Source organism: Nothobranchius furzeri, chromosome 18 (assembly GCF_043380555.1).
Source record: "Nothobranchius furzeri strain GRZ-AD chromosome 18, NfurGRZ-RIMD1, whole genome shotgun sequence".
NCBI lineage: Eukaryota > Metazoa > Chordata > Actinopteri > Cyprinodontiformes > Nothobranchiidae > Nothobranchius > Nothobranchius furzeri.
Window position 1 is genome coordinate 36675584 of NC_091758.1, and position 22322 is coordinate 36697905.

A 22322-nucleotide genomic window follows, 5' to 3' on the forward strand; every position below is an offset into this window, starting at 1 on the left:
CAAAAGAGGATGGAGTTAAAAATAGAGCTCTACTGTTCTGGGAGTCTAATCAGCAAGACAAGAGAGGAGTTAAGGAATCTGGCTCTTCAACACTTCTGCAACGGTCCTTCTAAGAGGCAGAACTGCCTGATCCTCTCCCCTTTTATATTTTCACACACCCATCAGCTGGCTCCATGACGGGACGGGGAGGAACGTAACCGGGCAGGCTGTGGGAGTGACAGAGGGAAGGAGGGACGTTGCAGAGCTATGTTGTTGCTCTCTGCCATTCCCTTCATGACCTGAAGACCTGAAACAAGAGAGAGAAACAGACACCAGAGCTTCAGATGGATTCCGGCATCAACTTTTGAGAATCAAGAGGATAAAAGTGGACAAATATCTTTGTTTTTAAGCCTTTTAAAGGATAACTTGATTGTTTAAATCTGAAATCTGTGGATACTGAAGCAGAAGGTAAGTCAAAACTTTAGTTTCAATGCAAATAAAAACATTTTCCCTGCGATTAAGTGGAAGAAATTAATTTTACTTCGTTTTCAGAAAAAAAAACTTTTAATCTAACGAATGGACTCGATTCAGCTCATCAATCATTCATAGATTCCTACATTGTGAATGAGACTTAACAACAATTCAGCAGCACATGAAAGTCATGAATCAAACATTTTTCAGTGACTTTTCTGTGACTGCATGAATAAAGGCTTTTATTGTGAAATGTTGTGATTTGCACGTGGGAGGAGATGCCTTCAGCTTCGGCGGACAAAGTGAAAGTAGTTTGCTCAAGATTATTAGATGCACTTACAAACGACCTTTGACCTCAGCTTCCCCCACAACTCCAACACCTCTGCAGCCTGCACCATGCAGCGCTACTGTACACACACACACACACACACACACACACACACACACACACACACACACACACACACACACACACACACACACACACACTGTTATATCTTGAGCCTTGATGAGCAGCAGAAGGAGAACATCATTCATTCTGAATATTTTTGGAGGGGGTTGCAGAGACGCCAAAGTGAATTCCATTTCATCCGCATGAAGTCATCCGAGTCTCGGAGGAGACACACGGCTCCTGGGAGACGCCGTCACATCACCTTGTCTCAGTGAACTCAGGAGAAACTGGGAAATGCTTCCTTCCCACCCTGTAGCTCCCAGCATTTCTGTGCACAATCAGGTTTTCCTCAAGCGGCTCTTTGAAAGCGCTGAGAATGTTATCAGCCCCAGCTTGTAAATAAATAAGTGATGCTGTTAATCAATAATGTGGTCCCAGTTTAAACTGAGCTGAATGAGTCTGGATATGTTGAGCTCATCACATCAGCTGTTGCAGAAGGTGACTTTACTTAGCTGTGAGCTGTGATGACAACTGTTTAAAAAGGCTGGCTGTCCATCAAGCTCCATAAATCACCATAATGACCAGAAATGCTTGTTTTCTTTAGCATTTTTAAATTCTGATGCGGATAATCTCCTGTTTTCTTTGTTCTCACTGCTTGCATCAACCCGTGTTCCTGCATTGTGTGTGTGCATGCTGTGTAAAAGTCTCTTTGCTTCCGTTAAGCCTAACTTCCTTTATTTTTCTAGTTTTTAACACTTTCCAAAGTTTTATTTTCTTGGACTTTGGCTGATTTTTTTACCATTTTTCTGTCCTTTTATTCAACCTTAACAAAAGATGTGCCGCAGGGATAAAAGTGAACTTGTGGAGGACAAAAATGTTATTCGCAGAAAAAAAGGAACATCTGAAAGTCTGAGATTTGAGCAGTGGTGCCCTCAAGGGTTGTCCAGGGATGGCTAAAGATCCCCCCTCCTAAAAAATTGCTGCTGTTTCTGAAATGTTTTAGTTTCTCAAATTTGAGGTAAATATGATTTTCAAATGATGAATCTTGAAAGAGCCAGCAATGCACAGCTAAAGGCTTTACGCTCCCAGAACTACCCAAAAGACCAGTTTTATGTGCCAAACTAAATCTTTCACTGGCCCCCCATGAAAAATTTCTAGGGGCACCCCTGGATAGAGGATCTGTCAAACGCTATCTTTTTTTTTAATCAATTCAGTTGAATAAATCAGAGCAAAGACTCTTGAAGAGTGCCTTGTGATTCATGCTGGGGTAATGTCAACCTCCATGGATAGAAACACAAGAAAGGAGGCGGAGCTTATTGCTGTCAGTGGTGGGTGTCCTCCCTATAGGCCTGCAGGGCCTCACCAGCAGCTGTCACCCACGCATGTGCAGCTCCAGTCCTATAAGCGCCTCTCGTCTGGAATTCCAAACATACAGTTTAGACGCGTTCAGATGATTCGCAGAACACTCGTAACTCATGCTGCCTTCGTTTAAAAATAAGTCCCCAAACTCCACAGCAACCCAAGATCTTCTCAGGACCATGTGACAGGCAGCAAGCAAGGAAAGCTACGATTTAGCTCCCGTTGTTGGAGTTAGGAATTTCACAGAGTGGAGAAAATTGTTTCCACATTTTCATCCAAACTATCCCGCTCATTGTTTGTTAGCATAGGATGACACAGTCATGACTCCCTCTGTGACTTGTGATGACGTCAGCCACTCAAAGACCTCGTCCTTCCCATAGATGTTACTCATGATCATCCTGAAACACATGACACATCTCAGTGGATATTCAGTTTTCCTACGAATCTGGGCCACACTGTTTTTATTCCATGGAAGGTAAACAACAGACAATAGTACCAAAACAAAACAACACAAACTCAAAATTATGGGATGTAAGTTGCTTGTTGTTTGGAGATTGGACGTGGTGAAGTTATCCGAGTGTTAAATTATCATTCCAAGAATTCACACAGCTCACCAAGAGCAAATATCTATTTAAAATGAAACTTTATGGATTTTAGAGGGCAAAACAAGTCCATGGACATAACTTTATGACCAATGACAAGTAGATTTACAAAAATAAAGTTGAACTTGTAACAAAATTATCTTGTATTTTAGTTTTAGTGCTATGCATGGTGCTAACTTCATTTAATTGTTTATTTAAATAAATGAAGAGTTGTTTGCTATTTTAACCCTTTAACCAACCAACCTGGTAGAGCACACCCATATAGCACTAAAGCATTAATATAATATAATATAATATAATATAATATAATATAATATAATATAATATAATATAATATATGGGCTCTCCCTTAGAGATAGGGTGAGAAGCTCGGTCATCCGGGAGGGGCTTGGAGTAGATTCGCTCAGAGTTGCCAACTGTTTTTGACTGAAAGTAGCTGAAGTTCCCCCCAAAAGCCACTAGATGTCGCCAGATGATGTCATATGCTAATTTACATATTGATTACGTCATCACGCCACATTGGCGTTCATTTTCCCCATGGCATGTAAAAGCAGTGTTTCCCTGACATAGGCTGAAATCCCACCGCCACGCCTACAAGATCCCAAGTTTTATTGATTTTTTTTTTTTTTGCGCCGTTTCCCGAAGAAGCAGCGGGAACTGCTGTGTTGTTGCTTGTGATCACAGCCGGCAGGCAGCAAGGAGGAGGAGGCAGGGCAGGGTGGTTATAGCTAGGGATGAGCGTACGGATAAAGCATTTTTGACGAATACAAGCATGAAACGAGTGTAAAACCCATAAATATCTGTAATCGTGCTGAAGGAAAATCCTCATTGGGTAACTGACTGTCTTCACGCTCTGTGATTGGTCAGTCACATAGAGCGCCCGCCCCTCCCTACACACAAAACTGCAGCCGGGAGCGCAGTCAGCTCGGCCCAGGCATGCCACACACACAGACAGTAACGGATCTCTCTGTGCTTGCTTCACTGTTGCTGACGTTTCTTCAGTACTCCCTAGGTTTTCTTCAGCTCGCCTCTTTTTCAGTTCAATGTTTAAAGTTACTTTATTCGTAACGTACGTGGTGCATTTGACAAGACAGAGCTGAAAATGACTCGTGCATGCGTCGGTCACTGCCTCCGCTCCGGTCGGGTTTTTAAAATTATTTTAACTCTCTCTCCCTCTCTATCTCTCTCTCAAACACACCTTAATCAACATTGTTTTGTTTAACTGTGTGTGGGGAAAATGCCAACGTTAGGAAAAAAATCAGTTTAATCAAATTAAAATGAAATGGTTCTAGTATTTCATATTTCCTAGTTCCTACTGCATGAGTTCAGATGCATTAATTCATGCACTTAAATATTAATGTTCTGATTTTACTGAAAAACTTGTTCTGTAATACTTTTACTATTGTGATAAAAAAATTTTAATCTCATTTCTGAGGCTGCTATGTAAATAGTTTTCAAATAAACAATAGTTTATAAATAAACAACTTCTGATCAGTCCATATCAATTTCAGATTTAAAATAATGTATTGATGTAAACCACACCCACTAATTTCCAAATAATAAATAAGAGATGCATTCATCTGTGTGTCTCCTTTGATCCGCATTAGTGATATTTTCAGCACCAGAACAGTGAAGCAAAGAAACAGATTCCTGCGTTTATGTTAGTAATTTTATTTATTAGATAAATCTGACCTGTTCTATTTTTCTCTGAAATGAGATCAAATCAGTGCTTCTATGGGTCGTCTCCTCTCTGCACTAGAAAAATGTACTTTATTATAATGTTCACTGTAATGCATCTTGATGTTCTTAACAAATAAATTAAATCAAAGATATTGGTCAATAATGCCAAATATGTAAATTTGTGTTTCAGTCATTTTTATACTGGCTTAAAAATACTTCATTAAGTCTACTAAGCAGGGGTGTAGAACGTGTTTAACAGGGCCAGCCCAGTAATGATCTTGGACCAGAATAAAGGGGGGCAGAAGGAGATGTTTTTCCAGACGCCAAGAAAAATTAAATGCCAATCCCCCCTGCAAAGTGTGTCACTGAGAGTTTAAAACAGAAATTATTCTTGTGCAAATATTGGTGTATTCACCTTTAATACTAGTTATTAAAATGCAGCAGCTGCTGGATTGGTGCAGTTCAAAGTGGAGTGCATCAAATAAAACAATATTAACATAAAGGTGAGATGTGTCATAATTTCGGTAGCCCCAGTCGACCCCAGCCTGGCCCGGTTGATTCCACACATCCTTGTCTTAAGCCCATGTGGGCTGATTCTACCCACCAATCAGAGGCTTGCTCTAATGGAAGGTGTGAATTTGCTGTCAGCAGTGGGTGTGTTGGCCCTGGTCGGCCTGAAGCAGACCCCCCCATCTGTACCGGGTCGGCCCGGGCCGGGTAGCGTAGGTTGTTTACATATCTGGGTGGCCTGGTATTTTTCCGGGCCAACCAAGGCTCATTCTCAGCCCTCTTCTCGAGGGGGTCTGCTTCAGGCCGACCAGGGCCAACACACCCACTGCTGACAGCAAATTCACACCTTCCATTAGAGCAAGCCTCTGATTGGTGGGTAGAATCAGCCCACATGGGCTTAAGACAAGGATGTGTGGAATCAACCGGGCCAGGCTGGGGCCGACTGGGGCTACCTGGCCCGGGCCGACCCGGTACAGATGGGAATGGCCCATTAGTCTCTCACCTGGCCTGGGAACGCCTTGGGATTTCCCCCGAGGAGCTGGCCCAAGTGGCTGGGGAGAGGGAAGTCTGGACCTCCCGAATTAGGCTACTGCCCCCGCGACCCAACTTCGGCTAAGCGGTTGAAAATAGATGGATGGATGGATGGATGGATGGATGGATAATATAATATAATTATTATCCTTAAGAATAGCAAAACAAGAAGTTAAAGTCCAGAAAAAGGAAACGTTATTGAAAACAATATTTTTTCCATTAGATTCTGACCCTTATTCTTTGCTCATTAGAGGAACCATAACCGCTGCAGCTTCGTTCTCCAGTGAGAGGATCAGGTTAAAGTGACATCAGGAAATTACTACAAGATGAAACCCACCACCTATCCTGACATTTTGCTCCACTGTGACATGTCAGCATTAGTTTGTCGCTGTCAGTTATATTAATAGAAGTCATAATTGTTGTTCCTCCTTTTAAACTAATAGTGTAGAAATTTAAGCTCATCTGAAAAATTCCTTTGAAATTTGACTAAATTCTTGTTTAAGTATTTTATATTACTAATCTCTGCCCTATATCACACACACACACACACACACACACACACACACACACACACACACACACACACACACACACACACACACGGGACAGCTGAACATGGAACAAACCTCGTTATAGATCAACGTTCCATTTTAAATTTAGGTTGAGTCTTGCACGGCTATAGGCCCTCTCTCATACCCGACTGCTGCTGGATTCTTGGATGCCGTGAGTCTGTGCCAGCATTGTGACGCCTTAGAGTGGACCTCAGAGACCCTCCTTTATATTCCATGAAGACAACTGGGAATACTGCATGTCACACTGGAATTCAGATCACATGACTCAGGAATCTTCACTGGTTTTTCAGTGGAGGAGAATTAGAGAGCGAAACGTCAAACTGCTGATTTATTCAGGTCCATAAGGAAGTTTAAAGAAGTGGAATCTGATAAATTAAGCATTAAATAAAAATGTACAAGGCAATAACTGCATTGTTTTACAATTATTAGCTTCAGATGAAAAAAATATTAAATATTTAGAATCACTTTAAATATGTAAAGTTAGGCATCAAATCTAAATTTATAAAACTTAATCTACAGATCTAAAATCGTATTAAAAATACCTTTAAATTGAAAATCTAATCTAGATATTCCAAGTTAAATCAAATAAAGGTAAATTGCATTAAAGTATTTAGACTTAAATCTCAATAATTAAATCTAAATATCTAGTTTCAAATCTAACAATATGACAATTACATTAATTATGTGTGTGGTATATTTAATCCACTATTTTAAAGTGAAATCTGAAGCTAAATCTCCATCCATCCATTTTTACCCGCTTATCCGGAGTCGGGTCGCGGGGGCAGTAGCCTGAGGCGAGAGGCCCAGACTTCCCTCTCCCCAGCCACTTGGGCCAGCTCCTCCGGGGGAATCCCAAGGCGTTCCCTGGCCAGGTGAGAGACATAGTCCCTCCACCGTGTCCTGGGTCTACCTTTAGGTCTCCTCCCAGTTGGACGTACCCAGAAAACCTCACCAGGAGGCGTCCAGGAGGCATCCTGACCAGATGCCCAAGCCACCTCAATTGGCTCCTCTTGATGCGGAGGAGCAGCGGGTTTACTTCGAGCCCCTCCCGAATGGACAAGCTTCTCACCCTATCTCTAAGGGAGAGCCCAGCCACTCTTCGGAGAAAACTCATTTCGGCCGCTTGTATCCGCGATCTCGTTCTTTCGGTCACTACCCAAAGCTCATGACCATAGGTGAGGGTAGGAACATAGATCGACCGGTAAATCGAGAGCTTCGCCTTCTGACTCAGCTCTCTCTTCACCACGACAGACCGGTACAACGCCCGCATCACTGCAGATGCAGCACCAATCTGCCTATCGATCTCACGCTCCAGTTTTCCCTCACTCGCGAACAAGACCTCGAGATACTTAAACTCCTCCACTTGGGGCAGGACCTCATCCCTGACCCGGAGAAGGCATTCTACCCTTTTCCGAATCAAGACCATGGTCTCAGATTTGGAGGAGCTGATTCTCATCCCATCTTCTTCAGAAATCCTTTCCATAAAGGTTATGAACAGAATCGGTGACAAAGGGCAGCCTTGGCGGAGTCCAACTTTCACTGGGAACGAGCCCGACTTACTGCCGGCAATGTGGACCAAGCTCTGACACCAGTTATACATGGACCTAACAGCCCGTATCAGAGGGCCTGGTACCCCATACTCCCGGAGTACCCCCCACAGGGCCCCCCGAGGGACGCGGTCAAACGCCTTCTCCAAATCCACAAACCACATGTAGACTGGTTGGGCAAATTTCCACGCACCCTCCAGGATCCCCCTAAGGGTATCGAGCTGGTCCAGTGTTCCACGGCCAGGACAAAAACCACATTGCACCTCTTGAATCTGAGGTTCAACAATCTGATGGACCCTCCTCTCCAGAACCCCTGAATAGACCTTACCAGGAAGGCTCAGGAGTGTGATCCCCCTGTAGTTGGAACACATCCTGCAGTCCCCCTTTTTAAATAAGCAGACCACCACCCCGGTCTGCCAGTCCAGTGGAACTGCCTCCGATGTCCACGCGATATTGCAGAGCCTCGTCAGTCAACACAGCCCCACAACATCCAGAGCCTTAAGGAACTCCGGGCAGATCTCATCCACCCCTGGAGCCTTGCCACAGAGGAGCTTTTTAACCACCTCAGTGAGCTCAGCACCAGAGATTTGAGAGGCCAACCCAAAGTCCCTAGACTCTGCTGCCTCACCGGAAGTCGTGTTGGTGGGATTGAGGAGGTCTTCGAAGTATTCTGCCCACCAATCCACAACGTCCTGAGTAGAGATCAGCAGCACACCGTCCCCACTATAGATAGTGTTGGTAGTGCACCGCTTTTCCCCTCTGAGGCGCCGGATGGTGGACCAGAATCTCCTCGAAGCCGTACGGAAGTCTTGCTCCATGGTCTCAACGAACTCCTCCCATGCCCGGGTTTTTGCCTTGGCGACCACCCGAGCTGCGTTCCACTTGGACTGCCGGTACCCGTCAGCTGCCTCTGGAGTCCCACAGGCCAAAATGACCAGATAGGACTCTTTCTTCAGCTTGACAGCATCCCTAACTGCTGGTGTCCACCAGCGGGTTCGAGGGTTGCCACCACGACAGGCACCGACGATCCTGCGACCACAGCTCCGGTCGGCCACCTCAATAATGGAGGAACGGAACAGGGTCCATTCAGACTCAATGTCCCCCGCCTCCCCCGGAACATTTTGGAAGTTCTGACGGAGGTGGGAATTGAAGCTCCTTCTGACAGGAGACTCGATACGTTTGGGTCTGCCTGGTCTGACCGGCATCCTCCCCCACCATCTGAGCCAACTCACCATCAGGTAGTGGTCAGTTGACAGCTCCGCCCCTCTCTTCACCCGAGTGTCCAAGACATGCGGCCGCAGGTCAGATGAAACAACAACAAAGTCGATCATCAAGCTGCGGCCTAAGGTATCCTGGTGCCAAGAGCACATATGGACACCTTTATGTCTGAACATGGTGTTCATTATGGACAATCCATGACTGGCACAGGAGTCCAATAACAAAACACCACTCGAATTCAGATCAGGGGGACCGTTCCTCCCAACCACACCGTTGTGATTTATATCTGTGAAAGGCGCTATATAAATAAACTTTTACTTACTTACTTACTTACCTCTCCAGGTCTCACTGTCGTTGCCCACGTGAGCGTTAAAGTCCCCCAGCAGAACGAGGGAGTCACCGGAAGGAGCGCCTTCCAGCATCCCCTCCAAGGTCTCCAAAAAGGGTGGGTAGTCTGAACTGTAGTTCAGCCAGAACCCGTCCCCCCACACGTGGGCGGAGGGAGGCTACCCTCTCATTCACCGGGGTAAACCCCAACGTACAGGCACCAAGATGGGGGGCAACTAATATGCCCACCCCTGCTTGGCGCCTCTCAGTGGGAGCAATTCCAGAGTGGTAGAAAGTCTAACCCCTCTCAAGGAAACTGGTTCCAGAGCCAGAGCCATGCGTTGAGGTGAGTCTGACTACATCTAGTCGGAACCTCTCAACCTCACACACCAACTCAGGCTCCTTCCCCACCAGAGAGGTGACACTGCATGTGCCAAGAGCCAGCTGTAGCCGAGGATCAGACCACCAAGTTCCCCTTCCTCGACTACCACCCGTCACACACTACACCCGACCCCTTTGGCCCCTCCCACGTGTGGTGAGCCCATGGGAAGGGGGACCCACATTTCCTCTTCGGGCTGTGCTCCATGGGTGAAAGCCAGGCCACCAGGCGCTCGCCAACGTGCCCCACCTCCAGGCATGGCTCCAGAAGAGGGCCCCGATGGCCCACATCCGGGCGAGGGAACATGGTTTCCATTTATATATAATTCATCATAAGAGGTCTTCGGGCTGCTCTTTGCCTGATCCCTCACCTAGGACCTGTTTGCCATGGGGTGACCCTACCAGAGTCAGAAAGCCTCAGACTTCTTAGCTCCTAGGATCATTGAGACACTCAAACCCCTCCACCACGGTAAGGGGGCAGCCCAGGGAGAGGCTAAGTCTAAATATTTAAAATCGTATCTAATTATAAAATAAATCTTCAAGTTTTAAATTAAATTTAAATATTCCTGGACCAGGTTACGCTTGCAAATGAGATTCGGCATCTCAATGTGTTTTTCTCCTGGATAAATAAAGGAATAATTATAACTAATAAATATCTAAATAGTTAAAATCAAATCTAATTTATAAACAAACCTTTACATTATAAATCAAATCTAAGTAACTAAAACTGAATTAAAATAAAGGTATATTTAAGTATTTATATTTAAAATATTTAGTTTCAAATCTAAAATGAAGGTGGTATGGAAACATATGAAAGTTTGTTTAATCCAAATGATTAGAATTAAGTCTAAAATGAAGTTATGTTTCATCCAATTTTAATGATTATTTTATTTCCTTTGGAAAATTTTCAGCTAACGAACGTTTAAATAAAATTCATAAAAGACCTTCATGGATTTTACAATCAGCCTGAGAAAAAAAAGATTCTGTGATGCATTTATTCTCTGGCTGTACTGAACATCACACACACACACACACACACACACACACACACACACACACACACACACACACACACACACACGCGCACACACACACACACACACACACACACACACACACACGCGCGCACACACACACACACACACACACACACACACACACTGAACCAGAGTGACCCTGCAAAGTGAGCTGGTCTGTTACAGTAGCTCCTTCGCATCTTCTTGGCATCAGCCCAAAAGCTAAAAATAAAGCAGCGAGTTTCCGACTCTGCATCCACTAATTTGTTTCTGCAGAACTCTGCTTTAGTCGTTTGCACGTGTTTAGAGTTTTATGGCTGTTGGACGTTTTCATGCCCTTCCCGAGGATGAATCAAACTCCACTGGCTCTCGGACCATCTGCACACCGGTGTGAAGGTTGGGGGCCACTGGCTGAAACTAATAGTGATGGGCAGGAATGAAGGGACTGAAATGAATCTGCGGTTCTGAACCAGATCACCTCGAAGTCAATGTGCACTCACTGAACTCAGATCGAGTCGATGAGTCTTTTTGTCTTTTCTTTTCTTTTGCCAGTCAGTCCCTGCACCAGAGGAGCGTGAGCTTGGTCCGCACAGCAGTAAGTCGGACCTGTTCCCAGTGAGACCTGGACTCCGCCAGGGCTGCCCTTTGTCACTGGTTCTGTTCTTTACCTCTATGGACAGAATTTCTAGATGCAGCTATGTTGTGGGGGGTGTCTCTGCTGTTTGCAGATGATGTGACCTCCTGCTCTTGCTGGGTGGGTTCGCGGTCGAGTGTGAAGTGGCTGGGATGAGGGTCAGCACCTCCAAATCCAAGACCATGGTTCTAGACCGCAAAAAGGTGGCTTGCCAACTCCTGATTGGAAGTGAGGTCTTGTCTCAAGTGGAGGAGTTTAAGTGTCTTGGGGTCTTGTTCACGAGTGAGTGAAGAAGGGAGCGGGAGATCGACAGGTGGACTGGGGCAGCATCTGCAGTGATGCAGATGCTGAGCCTAAAGGCCAGGCTCTCAATTTACCGGTCAGTCTACGTCCCAACCCTCATCGCGGAGATCGCGGATACAAGCGGCTGAAATGAGTTTCCTCTGGAGGGTGGCTGGGCTCAGAGGTGAGGAGCTCAGGCATTCGGGAGGGACTCGAAGTAGAGCTGCTGCTCCTCCTCATTGATAGGAGCCAGCTGAGGTGATTTGGGCATGCTGTCAGGATGCCACCTGGACGCCTTCCTGAGGTCCTGCTGGTGGCACAGTGGTTAGCACTGTTGCCTCGCAGCACGAAGGTTGCAGGTTCGAAACTCGGCTGCGGCCTTTCTGCATGGAGTTGCATGTTCTCCCCATGCATGCGTGGGTTTCCTCCGGGTACTCCGGTTTCCCCCACAGATCACAACATGCCCTATAGGTTATAAATTGTAAGTCGCTTTGGATAAAAGCGTCTGCTAAGTGAATAAACATAAACATAAACAGGAGGCCCCCGGGTTGACCCAGGACATGTTGGAGCAAGAACATCTCCAATCTGGCCAAGGAACGCCTTGGGGTCCTGCCGGAGGAGCTGGTGGAGGTGGCCGGGGAGAGGGCTGAACATAAGATTTACATGCAAATAGTGTTTTCTTTCCTTTTGGAATGTGCAAATAATGATTTAAGAGTGGAATGGAGATCATTTAAAAACAAAAAGTCTAACAAAATGTACTGCATTTACTTTGGCTTGTATTTTATTATAATCAGAGTAAACCAAAGAGTTTGTAATCTGTAAATTTAGCACGACAGTCCAGCAGGAAGCCAGCGGTAAAAACAACATTATTCCAGTAAAACATGTTTTACAGCCTGTTATCACTTGATTTATTATCAGGCTGTGGATTAAAGCTGTTACTGTCTGCAGAGCGGGCTCGAAAAGTCATGAGCATCACACATGGATGTGCAGAGCATTAAAGGGCAGGATGTGGAAGATTTTACAACCAAATCAGAGGGTTTTTAATTTTGGGTAAAGTAGCTGAAATGGAAATGGCATGAAATAAAAACAAAAATGAGTCTTATTTCTTGTGTTTTTAGTTCCCATAAGATGAGGGCTAAAGGCAGCGGCGTGGAGAGCCCAGCTGACGGGGTTCTCGTGGTTCCACCGGGCGACCGCGACATAAACCAAGATCAGGACGTGGGTCTGTCGGTGAAGAGCCTGAAGAGCAAAGTTCAGCTGAAGGAAGGTGAGGAAGAGGAGGAGGTGATCTCTGATAAGGAGAAGCTGCTGTTAGATTCCACAGAGGCTGGAGATAAACGCGGGAACATCATGGACCTGTCCAAAGAGGACCTGCTGAAACTGCTGGGAATCATGGAAGGAGAGGTTCAGGTGGGATATATGACCATCTCACTTAGAGGTTTAGCTTTTTATTTGTTATCTGAGTAAAACTAAATATGAATGAAATTTAGTTTTAGTGCAACAGCGCCATCGTGTGGTTGGAATGGGTATTAAAGGTGCTGGAGCAGACAAAAACAGAACATTTTTGAAAAATAATTGTTTTTACATTAACAAGATAAAGAAAGTTTATTGTAAAATTAATTTGTTACAAAATAAAATCTAATAAAATTAAATAAAAAACTATTAATCAAAACCACTTATAAAGGCTAAAAATGGTCCAACAAACATTTATTAAAACAAAACAAAAATAAATGAATTGATAGTAAAAATATGCTCAGTCAGAAATATAAATGAAAATCAATTAAACAAAATGTCCCTTTAGCAAACCTAAAAAGCACTTTTTAAAGCTACAAGGAGGTTTGGCACCAAAGAGCAAAAGTAGAAAGTAAAAAAAACATTTAATTATAATGGAATTTTTTAGGAAAACCTTAAATCTTGATCTAAAATGTCCTTTAACTGTACAAATATGCATAATTTCAACCTTTTTTTGTCCTCCTCATTCCATTAAAAATAACATAAACTGCATTTTGTGTGATTTCAGGCCAGAGAAGATGTAATCTGCATGTTGAAGACCCAGCAGACTCCTCCAGAAGTCTTTGAGTCCCAGTATGGCTGTGTGGCCCCTGGTTCGGCCCTCAAAGCTCTGCAGAGGGACAGCTTCATCACCGGCGCTCAGCGGAGCAACAAAAGCGTTTACCAATCACCTATGATTGAGGTTAGCCAGCAACCTCAGATTTAAAAATGTTATATTAGAACGCCAGACTCCTAAAAACAATAAAAGTAACGTTTGTGCTACGTGCAACAAGAGGCTTGTGCACCGAAAATGCTCAGTGTGTCACATCCCCTTCAATAGAAGCGCATTTGTTTGTTGTGCTTTTGAACTTTGCATGTGTCTGTCTCTTTTTCAGCTGAAGCATCTGCAGGAGAAGCACGCGGAGACGTACCGGCGGATGCTGGGACAGCTGCTGCTCTCTGAAAAGTGCCACCGCCACACGGTCCTCGAGCTGGAGACGGAGAAACGCAAACACGCTGACTACATGAACAAAAGCGACGACTTCACCAACCTCCTGGAGCAGGAGAGGGAAAGGTGAAACTAACTAAAACTTTAAGATGTTCTTTTTATTAGGTTTTTGATTATGCAGGCAGGACTTCTGATGATGTTCTGACTTTAAATGAGCCTACAGCAGCTGCTTCGGTCAGATGTACTAAAGAGATAGGAAACATTAAGAAATAGGTTAGGGTTAGAGTGCACAAAACCCAGGATGGATCTCAAAGACGCAGATGCTTGGTATTGTGGGTGTTTTTTGTGCACAGAGCTCGGTGCAGGTGTTTAACCATCACACATCTGGGATGGTTCTCCAGATAAAACCTAGATGGAGCTCATTTTTTCATCTCACTTTGGGGAACAGATGGAAAAAGGAGAAAAACACCAACACAAAAGACATTTTCTGTTGTCCAGCTCCATTTTGCAGTTCTCTCTCACAGAAGCATCTCACCCTTATCGGTGCGACCTCCCTCATCCGTCAGAAAGGTGAAGAGAGAAGCATCCGTGGGTTTGTGCCAAACATCTGGAGGAATGCAGAACGACTGTGAGCCGTTGGATAGTCGCACCTTTCATGCAACGGAGCAATTTATTCGTCAGGAATTTAAAATTTTTAAGTGGCATGGTGGAATGTGTTCAGGATGAGAGGAAACAGTATCCGCTTCTGAAGGAAGGTCAGAGTCACGCAAGCAAATGAAAACCTGCAGAAGATCCTCGAGTTTCAAACCGCTCTTTAATAGTCGTTAAATATTTGTGTTTCTGACTCAGATATTCTACAAAGGAGCCTCTGAGCAGGAAATATGCGCCGGAATATTTTCCATCCTCATGGATGTTTGTGCGTCAGCTGAAAATACGTTCACCTGCAACATTTGGCACCAATATCAAAAACAATCTCCTACTCATCAAAGCCACTGACCAAATATTAAAACATGCAAAATTTAACTTTCTTATTGATCAAAAAGAAGAAAGTGTTTGGGAAAGGTCTCTTGTTGGTTTGCTGTTAAGATTTCTGTTGTTTGCCTGCAGACACTCAGGCCTTTTCTTCCACAGCAGCAGTAAACAGCTTCTTTATGACTTGACCATCTGTGCCAGACATCATGCTTTGACCTTTACATGACTCTAATATTAGAGGCTTTTTTACTGTACACATGTCTATTTTATTAGATGTTTTTTTATGGTAGCCAAGTTGGTTAATTATAACAAGCAATAAAAGCTTCTTGTAAAATCCATAAATTTACCCAAAAAGGGCTGAAAATGTGACATTTGCAGCTCGTTCATTCACAGAGACGTAGATAACTCTCTGAGTTTTCACTTGGAGCTTCCTGTGCTGATTGGTTGTGTTCTCCCAGATCTTCTTCAACACACGGGAGTCGTTCAGATCCTCCAGGTCTGGTTTCTTCATCACATCTAAGAGCGTACATCCTCCGCTCACTCCTGCGGCTGCACGTTTTCCAGCTTCTATGCCAAACATTTCATGTTTTCTGTAAAATAGTTGGATTTGACTAAACTAAGCACATGTAGTTGTCTGTGTTAGAGGCTTCATGAACTCCCCGAGTAAAAGTGTGAAAGCTGGGGGTAACTTTTGCAGACTACTTCTGTCGTGGGTTTGGTTCCACCCACATTTCCCACTGTTCAAATCCAAGAAAACACACACTCTCCTACACTTCAGCTCTCTGCATGGACGGGGTTACAGCACTCACAAGTGGAGCTGCAGTGTGTTGACTTCACTAACAAATATCTTGACGACATGCTTGAGAAATGATGGGAGAAGAGCTGTGTACAAAAGGACTTAATAAAAGAAAAAACAGGACTCGGTGGGTAAGTTCTGAATGGACTCTGGTTCTGATGCGCTGTGGGATGTCGTATGAATGAAGCTCATTCTGGACCCCTCAGTGGTTGTTGAAGTTGCACAGTCCTCCATGTGTGCTGCTGCTCTCATTTGGTTTATTTTGCAATGCAAAAAAGTTTACTTTGAATAACATATTAAGAGTTTCACTGAAAGTGCACAAGAGGGGAAGCAGCCGCTTTGCATGACTTTAGTTGGAGCGGGAGCAGAGAGCGGAGCACGAGCAGCATAGAGAGGAGCTGAGAGAAAGACCACCGCTCGGAGAGGGGCTGGGAGTTTAAAACGTTCACCCACGGTTTGTGTCCTCTGTCCCAGCGGCAGGGGGTCAACGTGTGGGGCTGTAGTTTTGTTTAGGCTCCATGGTTAGTAAAAATATGGTTTGTTATTTAACTGTTTTTATTTTACTGATGAGTTCATGAAAGCTTAAAACAGAAAAAATAATTATTATTGACTTATTTTTACACCTCTGCATTGGATTACTTGTAGAACTTTTTTAATTTCAAAAATAGGCAAAGTGTCTTAGTTGTGCCTGTTTTAGTAGTCGGTTTAGACCCAACGGGTAGTTTTAAACAGATTTTTTGATCAAATTCAAAACAAAAACAAGACTTTTCTTAGAATTTGTCACACGATAAATGAATCCCAACACTGAATAAATAATCTAACTGCTGTGAAAACAAACGTATACTTCATAATCATTTTATGTTAATTATAATGTAATTATTATGACACTTTTACAATTATTAGTTTTTTGTTGCTTTTATTTCTCTGGATTTTACTGTTTGTGTTTCTGTGCTTGAAATCTGACAGATTTATTGACAAAACATTAAAATAACATCCTTGTTTTCCTCTCTGCACACTTTTAGACTGAAGAGGTTGCTTGAGAACGAGAAAGCCTACCAAGTACGAAAGGAGAAGGAGCACTCGACACGTCTGGCCAAGGTGCGAGAGGAGCTGGTCAAACTCAAGTCTTTTGCCTTGATGTTGGTCACCGAGCGCCAGCAGCATCTGGAGCAAATGGATCAGCAGAGTCACCGTGTCCAAGAGCTCAGCGTCCAGCTCCAGCAGCAGGACCAGGCCCTGAATGAAGCCAGAGAGCATGCTCAGGAAGAAGGTCAAAGGGTGCAGAGTCTGCAGACCGAGCTTAAGGAGAAATCCAGTAAGCTCTCCCAGCAACATGAAGAGATGAGCACCAAACTGTCCACTCAGGAGCTTCAAAACCGCCAACTCAGTGCCAACATTTTGGAGCTCACACACAAAGTGGAGGAACTAGAGGAGAGCAATGGGGCCTTGAGAAAATCTGAGGAGGAAATTCAGGAATTAAGAGAAAAGATCAGCAACGGGGACTGTGGTAGCTCTAACTTGATTGCAGAACTGGAGAACCTGAGGAAGCGAGTGCTTGAGATGGAAGGAAAGGATGAAGAGATTTCCAAGACAGAGAATCAATGTAGGGAGCTAAGGAAGAGGCTGGAAGAGGAGAACGTCAAGAGCAAAGCCCTCAGGCTGGAAGTAGAAAGGCTCCAGAAAAGAATGACGGAGATGGAGACAGTCGAGGAAGCGTTCAGCGTTAGCAAAGCCGAGTGTGCACAGTTACACACCGCCCTGGAAAGAGAGAAGATCCTGACCAAAGAGCTTTCTGATGAAGTAATAGATCTCAAGATCCGTATGAAAGAGCTTGAGTCTTCAGAACTCAAATTGGAAAAGTCTGAGTTAAGCCTCAAAGATGACCTGAGGAAGCTCAAGTCATTGACAGTTGCTTTGATGGATGAGAGAAAGACGCTGATAGAAACCGTCAAGTCTGATGAAAAGAAAGTAGAAGACTTGAGCAAGACGGTCAAACTTGAGCAGGCCAGGGTCATGGAGGTGACTGAAAAACTGATAGAAGAAAGCAAAAAGCTCCTAAAACTAAAATCCGAAATGGAAACCAAAGTGGAGACATTAACTGTGGAGAAAGGGGAGCTCAGCACTAAGCTAGCTTACGAAACGGACAAAACGGAAGATCTTAACTTCAGGATCAGCCAAATGAAAAAGAAGTTGGATGGGTTTGAGCAGGCAGATAACCTACCTGTGAGGAATTCAGTGCTCAGCGATTTGGGTAGAATGCCCGATCCCAACAGGAAAGAGGACAACAAAGTCAAAGAGCTGTCGTTTGAAATAGAGCACCTGAAAAACCGTCTGAAACAACTGGAAGTAGTGGAGGGAGACTTGATGAAGACGGAGGACCAGTACGACGTGCTGGAAAAGAAGTTCATGACTGAACAGGAGAAAGCTAGTGTTCTCTCCCAGCAGGTGGAGGAAATGAAGAGTCAGATTGCACGAAACAAAGCCATCGAGAAAGGAGAGGAGGAAAACCGGGAGGAAGATCTTCGACAGCAATGCAAGAGAGAGGAGAACAGAACCAGGGAGCTGCAAGCGGACGTCCTAGCCCTCAAGGAGAAGATTCATGAGCTAATGCACAAAGAAGACCAACTTTCTCAGCTCCAAGTGGACTACTCTATCCTGCAGCAGAGATTCTTGGAAGAAGAAGAGAAGGCCAAGAACATGGGCACTGAAGTTTTCCATCTCGGCAAAGAGCTAGAGATAGCAAAGCGTCAAAGTCGAGCGTTACGGCCTAGCCTAAACGGCAGGAGAATGGTGGACGCAGCTGTCACATCCACTGCAGTACAGACGGAGCCGTCATCCACTGAACTGACAGAGGAGGAAACACCAGCCGTGTTCATCAGGAAGTCTGTTCAAGAGGAGAATCACATCATGAACAATTTCCGACAGAAATGTCTGAAGAAGCCGGCTGAAAAAAGCAGTCCTGTTTCTTCGTCTAGCAGCGACTTGGGTATCAAGAAATCCTGGATTCCCTGGATGAGGAAAAAGGATGCGGCTCCTCCAGAAACCAGTCTAGAAAAGCCTCTGCACATCAACGGGGGACATTTGCCCTCTAAACCAACCATGCCTCAAAACCAAGGGCCGCCTTTACACATCCGGGATGCACCAGATCATCAAAACAATGTAGCTACTCTTGACATCAGTAGTCCAACTTCTGAGGATGCTTTCTCGAGCTCTGCTCCCCTCAGCCCCAACCCATCTCAACCTAAATCCAGAATCACCATCATTCCCACTTGTTCTGTCCCAACCACCAAAAGAAGAACTCCTACTGGACCCCAGGTTCTTCAAAGAGCCAAGTCTCCAGTCACCATCACAACAATATCCAGAGCCAAGTCTCCAGACAACAGCCGGCCTTTGTCCTCTTCCTCAGGAAGGCCGCTTTCCCCAGTTTCTATCGTGACAATGAGTAATGCTGTAGTACCTGAAGGGTCTTCCTCCAGAGAGCCCCAGGAGTTGACCATGGGCCGGGCTGTGTTCAGGGTTACCCCTGAGAAACAGATGGTTCCAGTGCCTGTTCGAAAGGGCCAAAGCAATGGTAGTATCATCACCACCACGGACGATAACAAAATCCACATTCACCTCGGCAACAGCGTCGCCTCAAAGATGGTGGCCCGACCGGTCGCTAATGCAACCGAAGGCAAAGAACTGACCCTATCAACTGGGACGGTTTTACGTTCACCCCGTCAAGTAACTACCACCACGACCAGGAGCATGCAGACAAAAGTGTCAAGTAGTATTACAATATCTACAGTGACGTCTACGACTTCGAGATCCCCCCAAAGTTTGGTAAGTTTAGCATTTGAGTTGCTCGTTCACCTTAGTGAATTCTTTAACCCTCCCACTGTCCTAATGGGTGACCCTGTGACCATTGAGCAGGGTTGATAGTTTATCCATTGAGGTCCATGTGGCAGGGGTGAGGAGTGAGCACCACCTCACCCCTGCCACATGGGCCTCAAGGAATAAACCATCAATCCTGCTCAATGGTCAACTTTCCTCGCGGGGTCACCCATTAGGACAGTGGGAGGGTTAACGTGGAAACATTTCTTCTGCTGCAGTGCAAAGACCCTTTCAAACTGCTCAGTGATTCAATCTATTATCTTAGGAGTCCAAGAATCATGTTTTTTTTCTACATTTGGAAACTATTCTTTGAGCTTCTTTATAACATATGAATCTTTGCTGGGGCTCAAAATGGCCCAGGAGCCCATGTCCAAAGACAACCCCGTAATAAAGCCCTTCAGTGGAAATAGAGATGTTTATGCTTATGCATTTAGCAGACGCTTTTGTCCAAAGTGACTTACAAGTGATAATCGGCATGTTGCCCTTGAGGCTAACAACAACAATAACAACAACTTGACATCAATCATGGAGAGGAGGGAACAAAGGAGTGGACGGTAGAGAGGGGGGACGGGTGCAGGGAGGGTGCTAGTTTAGAAGATGCTCTCTGAAGAGCAGGGTCTTCAGGAGTTTCTTGAAAATTGAAAAGGAAGCCGCAGTTCTGGTAGTGCTTGGAAGGTCATTCCACATTTGTGGAACGATGCATGAGAAGAGTCTGGATTGTCCTGAGCGTGCCGTAGGCACTGCTAGCCGACGATCCTGTGATGACCGGAGCAGCCGGGCCGAGACGTAAGCCTTTGCAAGAGGATTCAGGTAGATGGGAGCCGTACCATCTCGGACTTTGTATGCTAGTGTTAGCAGTTTGAATTTAATGCGTGCTGCTAGAGAGATTTGCTCCACACTCTGCTAGGACGCAAATATTAACTCATTCACTGCCATTGACGACAAAAGTTGTCATTTTAAATCCAAGCGTTGAAAATTGCTAGCAGCGAAGGGCTTTACTGATCAGGAAACGTCTGGCAGTGAATGAGTTAAATGAGCTTCATGTTGATTGGCCGCTTTACCCTGATGGCTCTACAACGCTGTCTGAAACTAGGCACTCTGTTCAGCCGTCTACAGTATATCTCTATAAGCAAGCTATGGATTTAGCTGGTATTCATTCAAAGTCTGGTTATTCCCAGTTCATCCTGAAATGTTACATGTGTGCTCCGACATTCTTCCTTGTTGTTTTCCTCTTGTCCAACAGGGGCGTTAGCATAGCTCCAGCTAGCGTTGTTCTACGGTTAGCATTACCATGACCAACATTGCCAATGCTAAAGTGAATTGTGACATGCAAATTTGAGGGTGTGCGTCTAAACCAATGACACGTTATACCAGCTTTTCTCAGAACGAACCTTTTCCCCGTGGTCATTGCAAAACTACTGATTTGCATAGGAAAGCAGGCCGGAGATGGCAGAGACTTCTTGGTGTGGTACATTAGACATCCCAAGCTGCCTCTACTGAATAAAAACAAAGTAAATGCTGTTTTTGGTTCTAGGACCCCTTTGCGTTTTAGGAAAGCTATTTCCAGAACCTCTCAGTGTGTCATAGCTGCGCTTCGTGTTTCACAGTGTAAATGACTGCAAGCATTATCTCATGATGCTTGAAATAGGAATGAAATAACAGTGTGATGGTGTTTCCCTGGCTCTAGCGTGGTCGTGGCGGATGAGATGAACAGCGTGACTAATTTACCCCGGTGGTATGTTCCAGAGCAGAAGAGCTAATGATGTGGCATTGTGCCCCTTCCCTGACAAAAGTCATGTTGTAACTAGTAGTTGCACATGCAGGACTTGCATGGCTCAGTGCCCTCTGAACCCTGGACTGGGAGGGACAAACAACAAATCCACCTTTACTTTTGTATTCCATAGATCACATAAAACATCAGCTACTCACTGTTCTCGTGGGTAACCAAACTAAACAGGTTTCTTTTTGTAGCCTCTCTGTTTTAAATGCACTTTACTTTCCTCACTTTGCAAAGCAGATTGGACACGATTCCCAGCCAACTCGTACAGGAGTTACCCGCATTCCAATGTCCAAGAGCCTGAAGACAGGGAAAGCTGCTTCCCCTGGAATTTCAAGTGGAGTGAAGCTGGAGTCTCGGACGGAAAGTCAGTCCGTGCGGATCGAGGTTAAGAAATCCACTGTGAACAGCAACACTTAAAAAACGCAGGCAGAGTTTGAAATAACAGCAGCCAAACTACAGCAGCTCAGTAAAATCGTACATGATGATGGTTGGAATGAGAACTAGCTTTTGATTCTATGCATAGAAACATCGTTTTTGCTTGTTTGTCTCGTGTGATTCTTCCTTTTGGACGGAAACAGGATGGAAATAATTTTCAGCACTTGGGTTAAATATTATATCTGACAGCGAACTGATTAACCTTTACTTGCTTTAACTGCTGGTTGTCACACATAAAAATTTAAAATGTTTTGTAAGGACTCTTCATAACAAGGAAATACTATTATGCATAAATTATGTGTTTGTTTGAACTTTTGTGGGTTTGCTGTAAATAATTTTTACTGAGAAGTATTTTAAATAAATGTTGAATCAGAAGACGGACTCGTTTTTGAATAAGACACAAGCAAGAATAAAAAATGAAACAATATTTAAAACTGATTATACAACTTCACGTGAACACATTTTAAATAGCATTTCTACAATAAATCACAGGTTTATGACATTAAGACCTCTTTATATCCTCTTGGCT

At 44.5% G+C, this 22322-nt stretch overlaps 1 protein-coding gene across 2 annotated transcripts; it reads left to right on the forward strand.

The window, feature by feature from the left end:
* The first annotated feature begins 268 nt into the window (after nt 1-268).
* Nucleotides 269-22168, forward strand: LOC107392563 (filamin-A-interacting protein 1). Of its 2 annotated transcripts, XM_015970442.3 has the most exons (6): nt 269-447; nt 12616-12907; nt 13518-13691; nt 13885-14063; nt 16728-19527; nt 21596-22168. In XM_015970442.3, the coding sequence occupies exons 2-6, from the start codon at nt 12626-12628 to the stop codon at nt 21773-21775; spliced, it is 3615 nt and encodes a 1204-aa protein (XP_015825928.3). In that variant the 5' UTR covers nt 269-447; nt 12616-12625; the 3' UTR covers nt 21776-22168. The 2 variants fall into 2 exon arrangements, with proteins under 2 accessions (XP_015825928.3, XP_054597455.2); XM_054741480.2 differs by lacking the exon at nt 269-447 and having other exon boundaries at nt 12642-12764.
* Nucleotides 22169-22322: the final 154 nt, after the last annotated feature.

Excerpts from the sequence above, each read along its gene's own strand:
- LOC107392563 (XM_015970442.3), top strand. The coding sequence starts at position 12,626 with ATGAGGGCTAAAGGCAGCGGCGTGGAGAGCCCAGCTGACGGGGTTCTC. Across the intron at positions 12,908-13,517 it reads TCATGGAAGGAGAGGTTCAG|GCCAGAGAAGATGTAATCTG; the intron begins GTGGGATATATG and ends GTGTGATTTCAG. Across the intron at positions 19,528-21,595 it reads CGAGATCCCCCCAAAGTTTG|ATTGGACACGATTCCCAGCC; the intron begins GTAAGTTTAGCA and ends TTTGCAAAGCAG.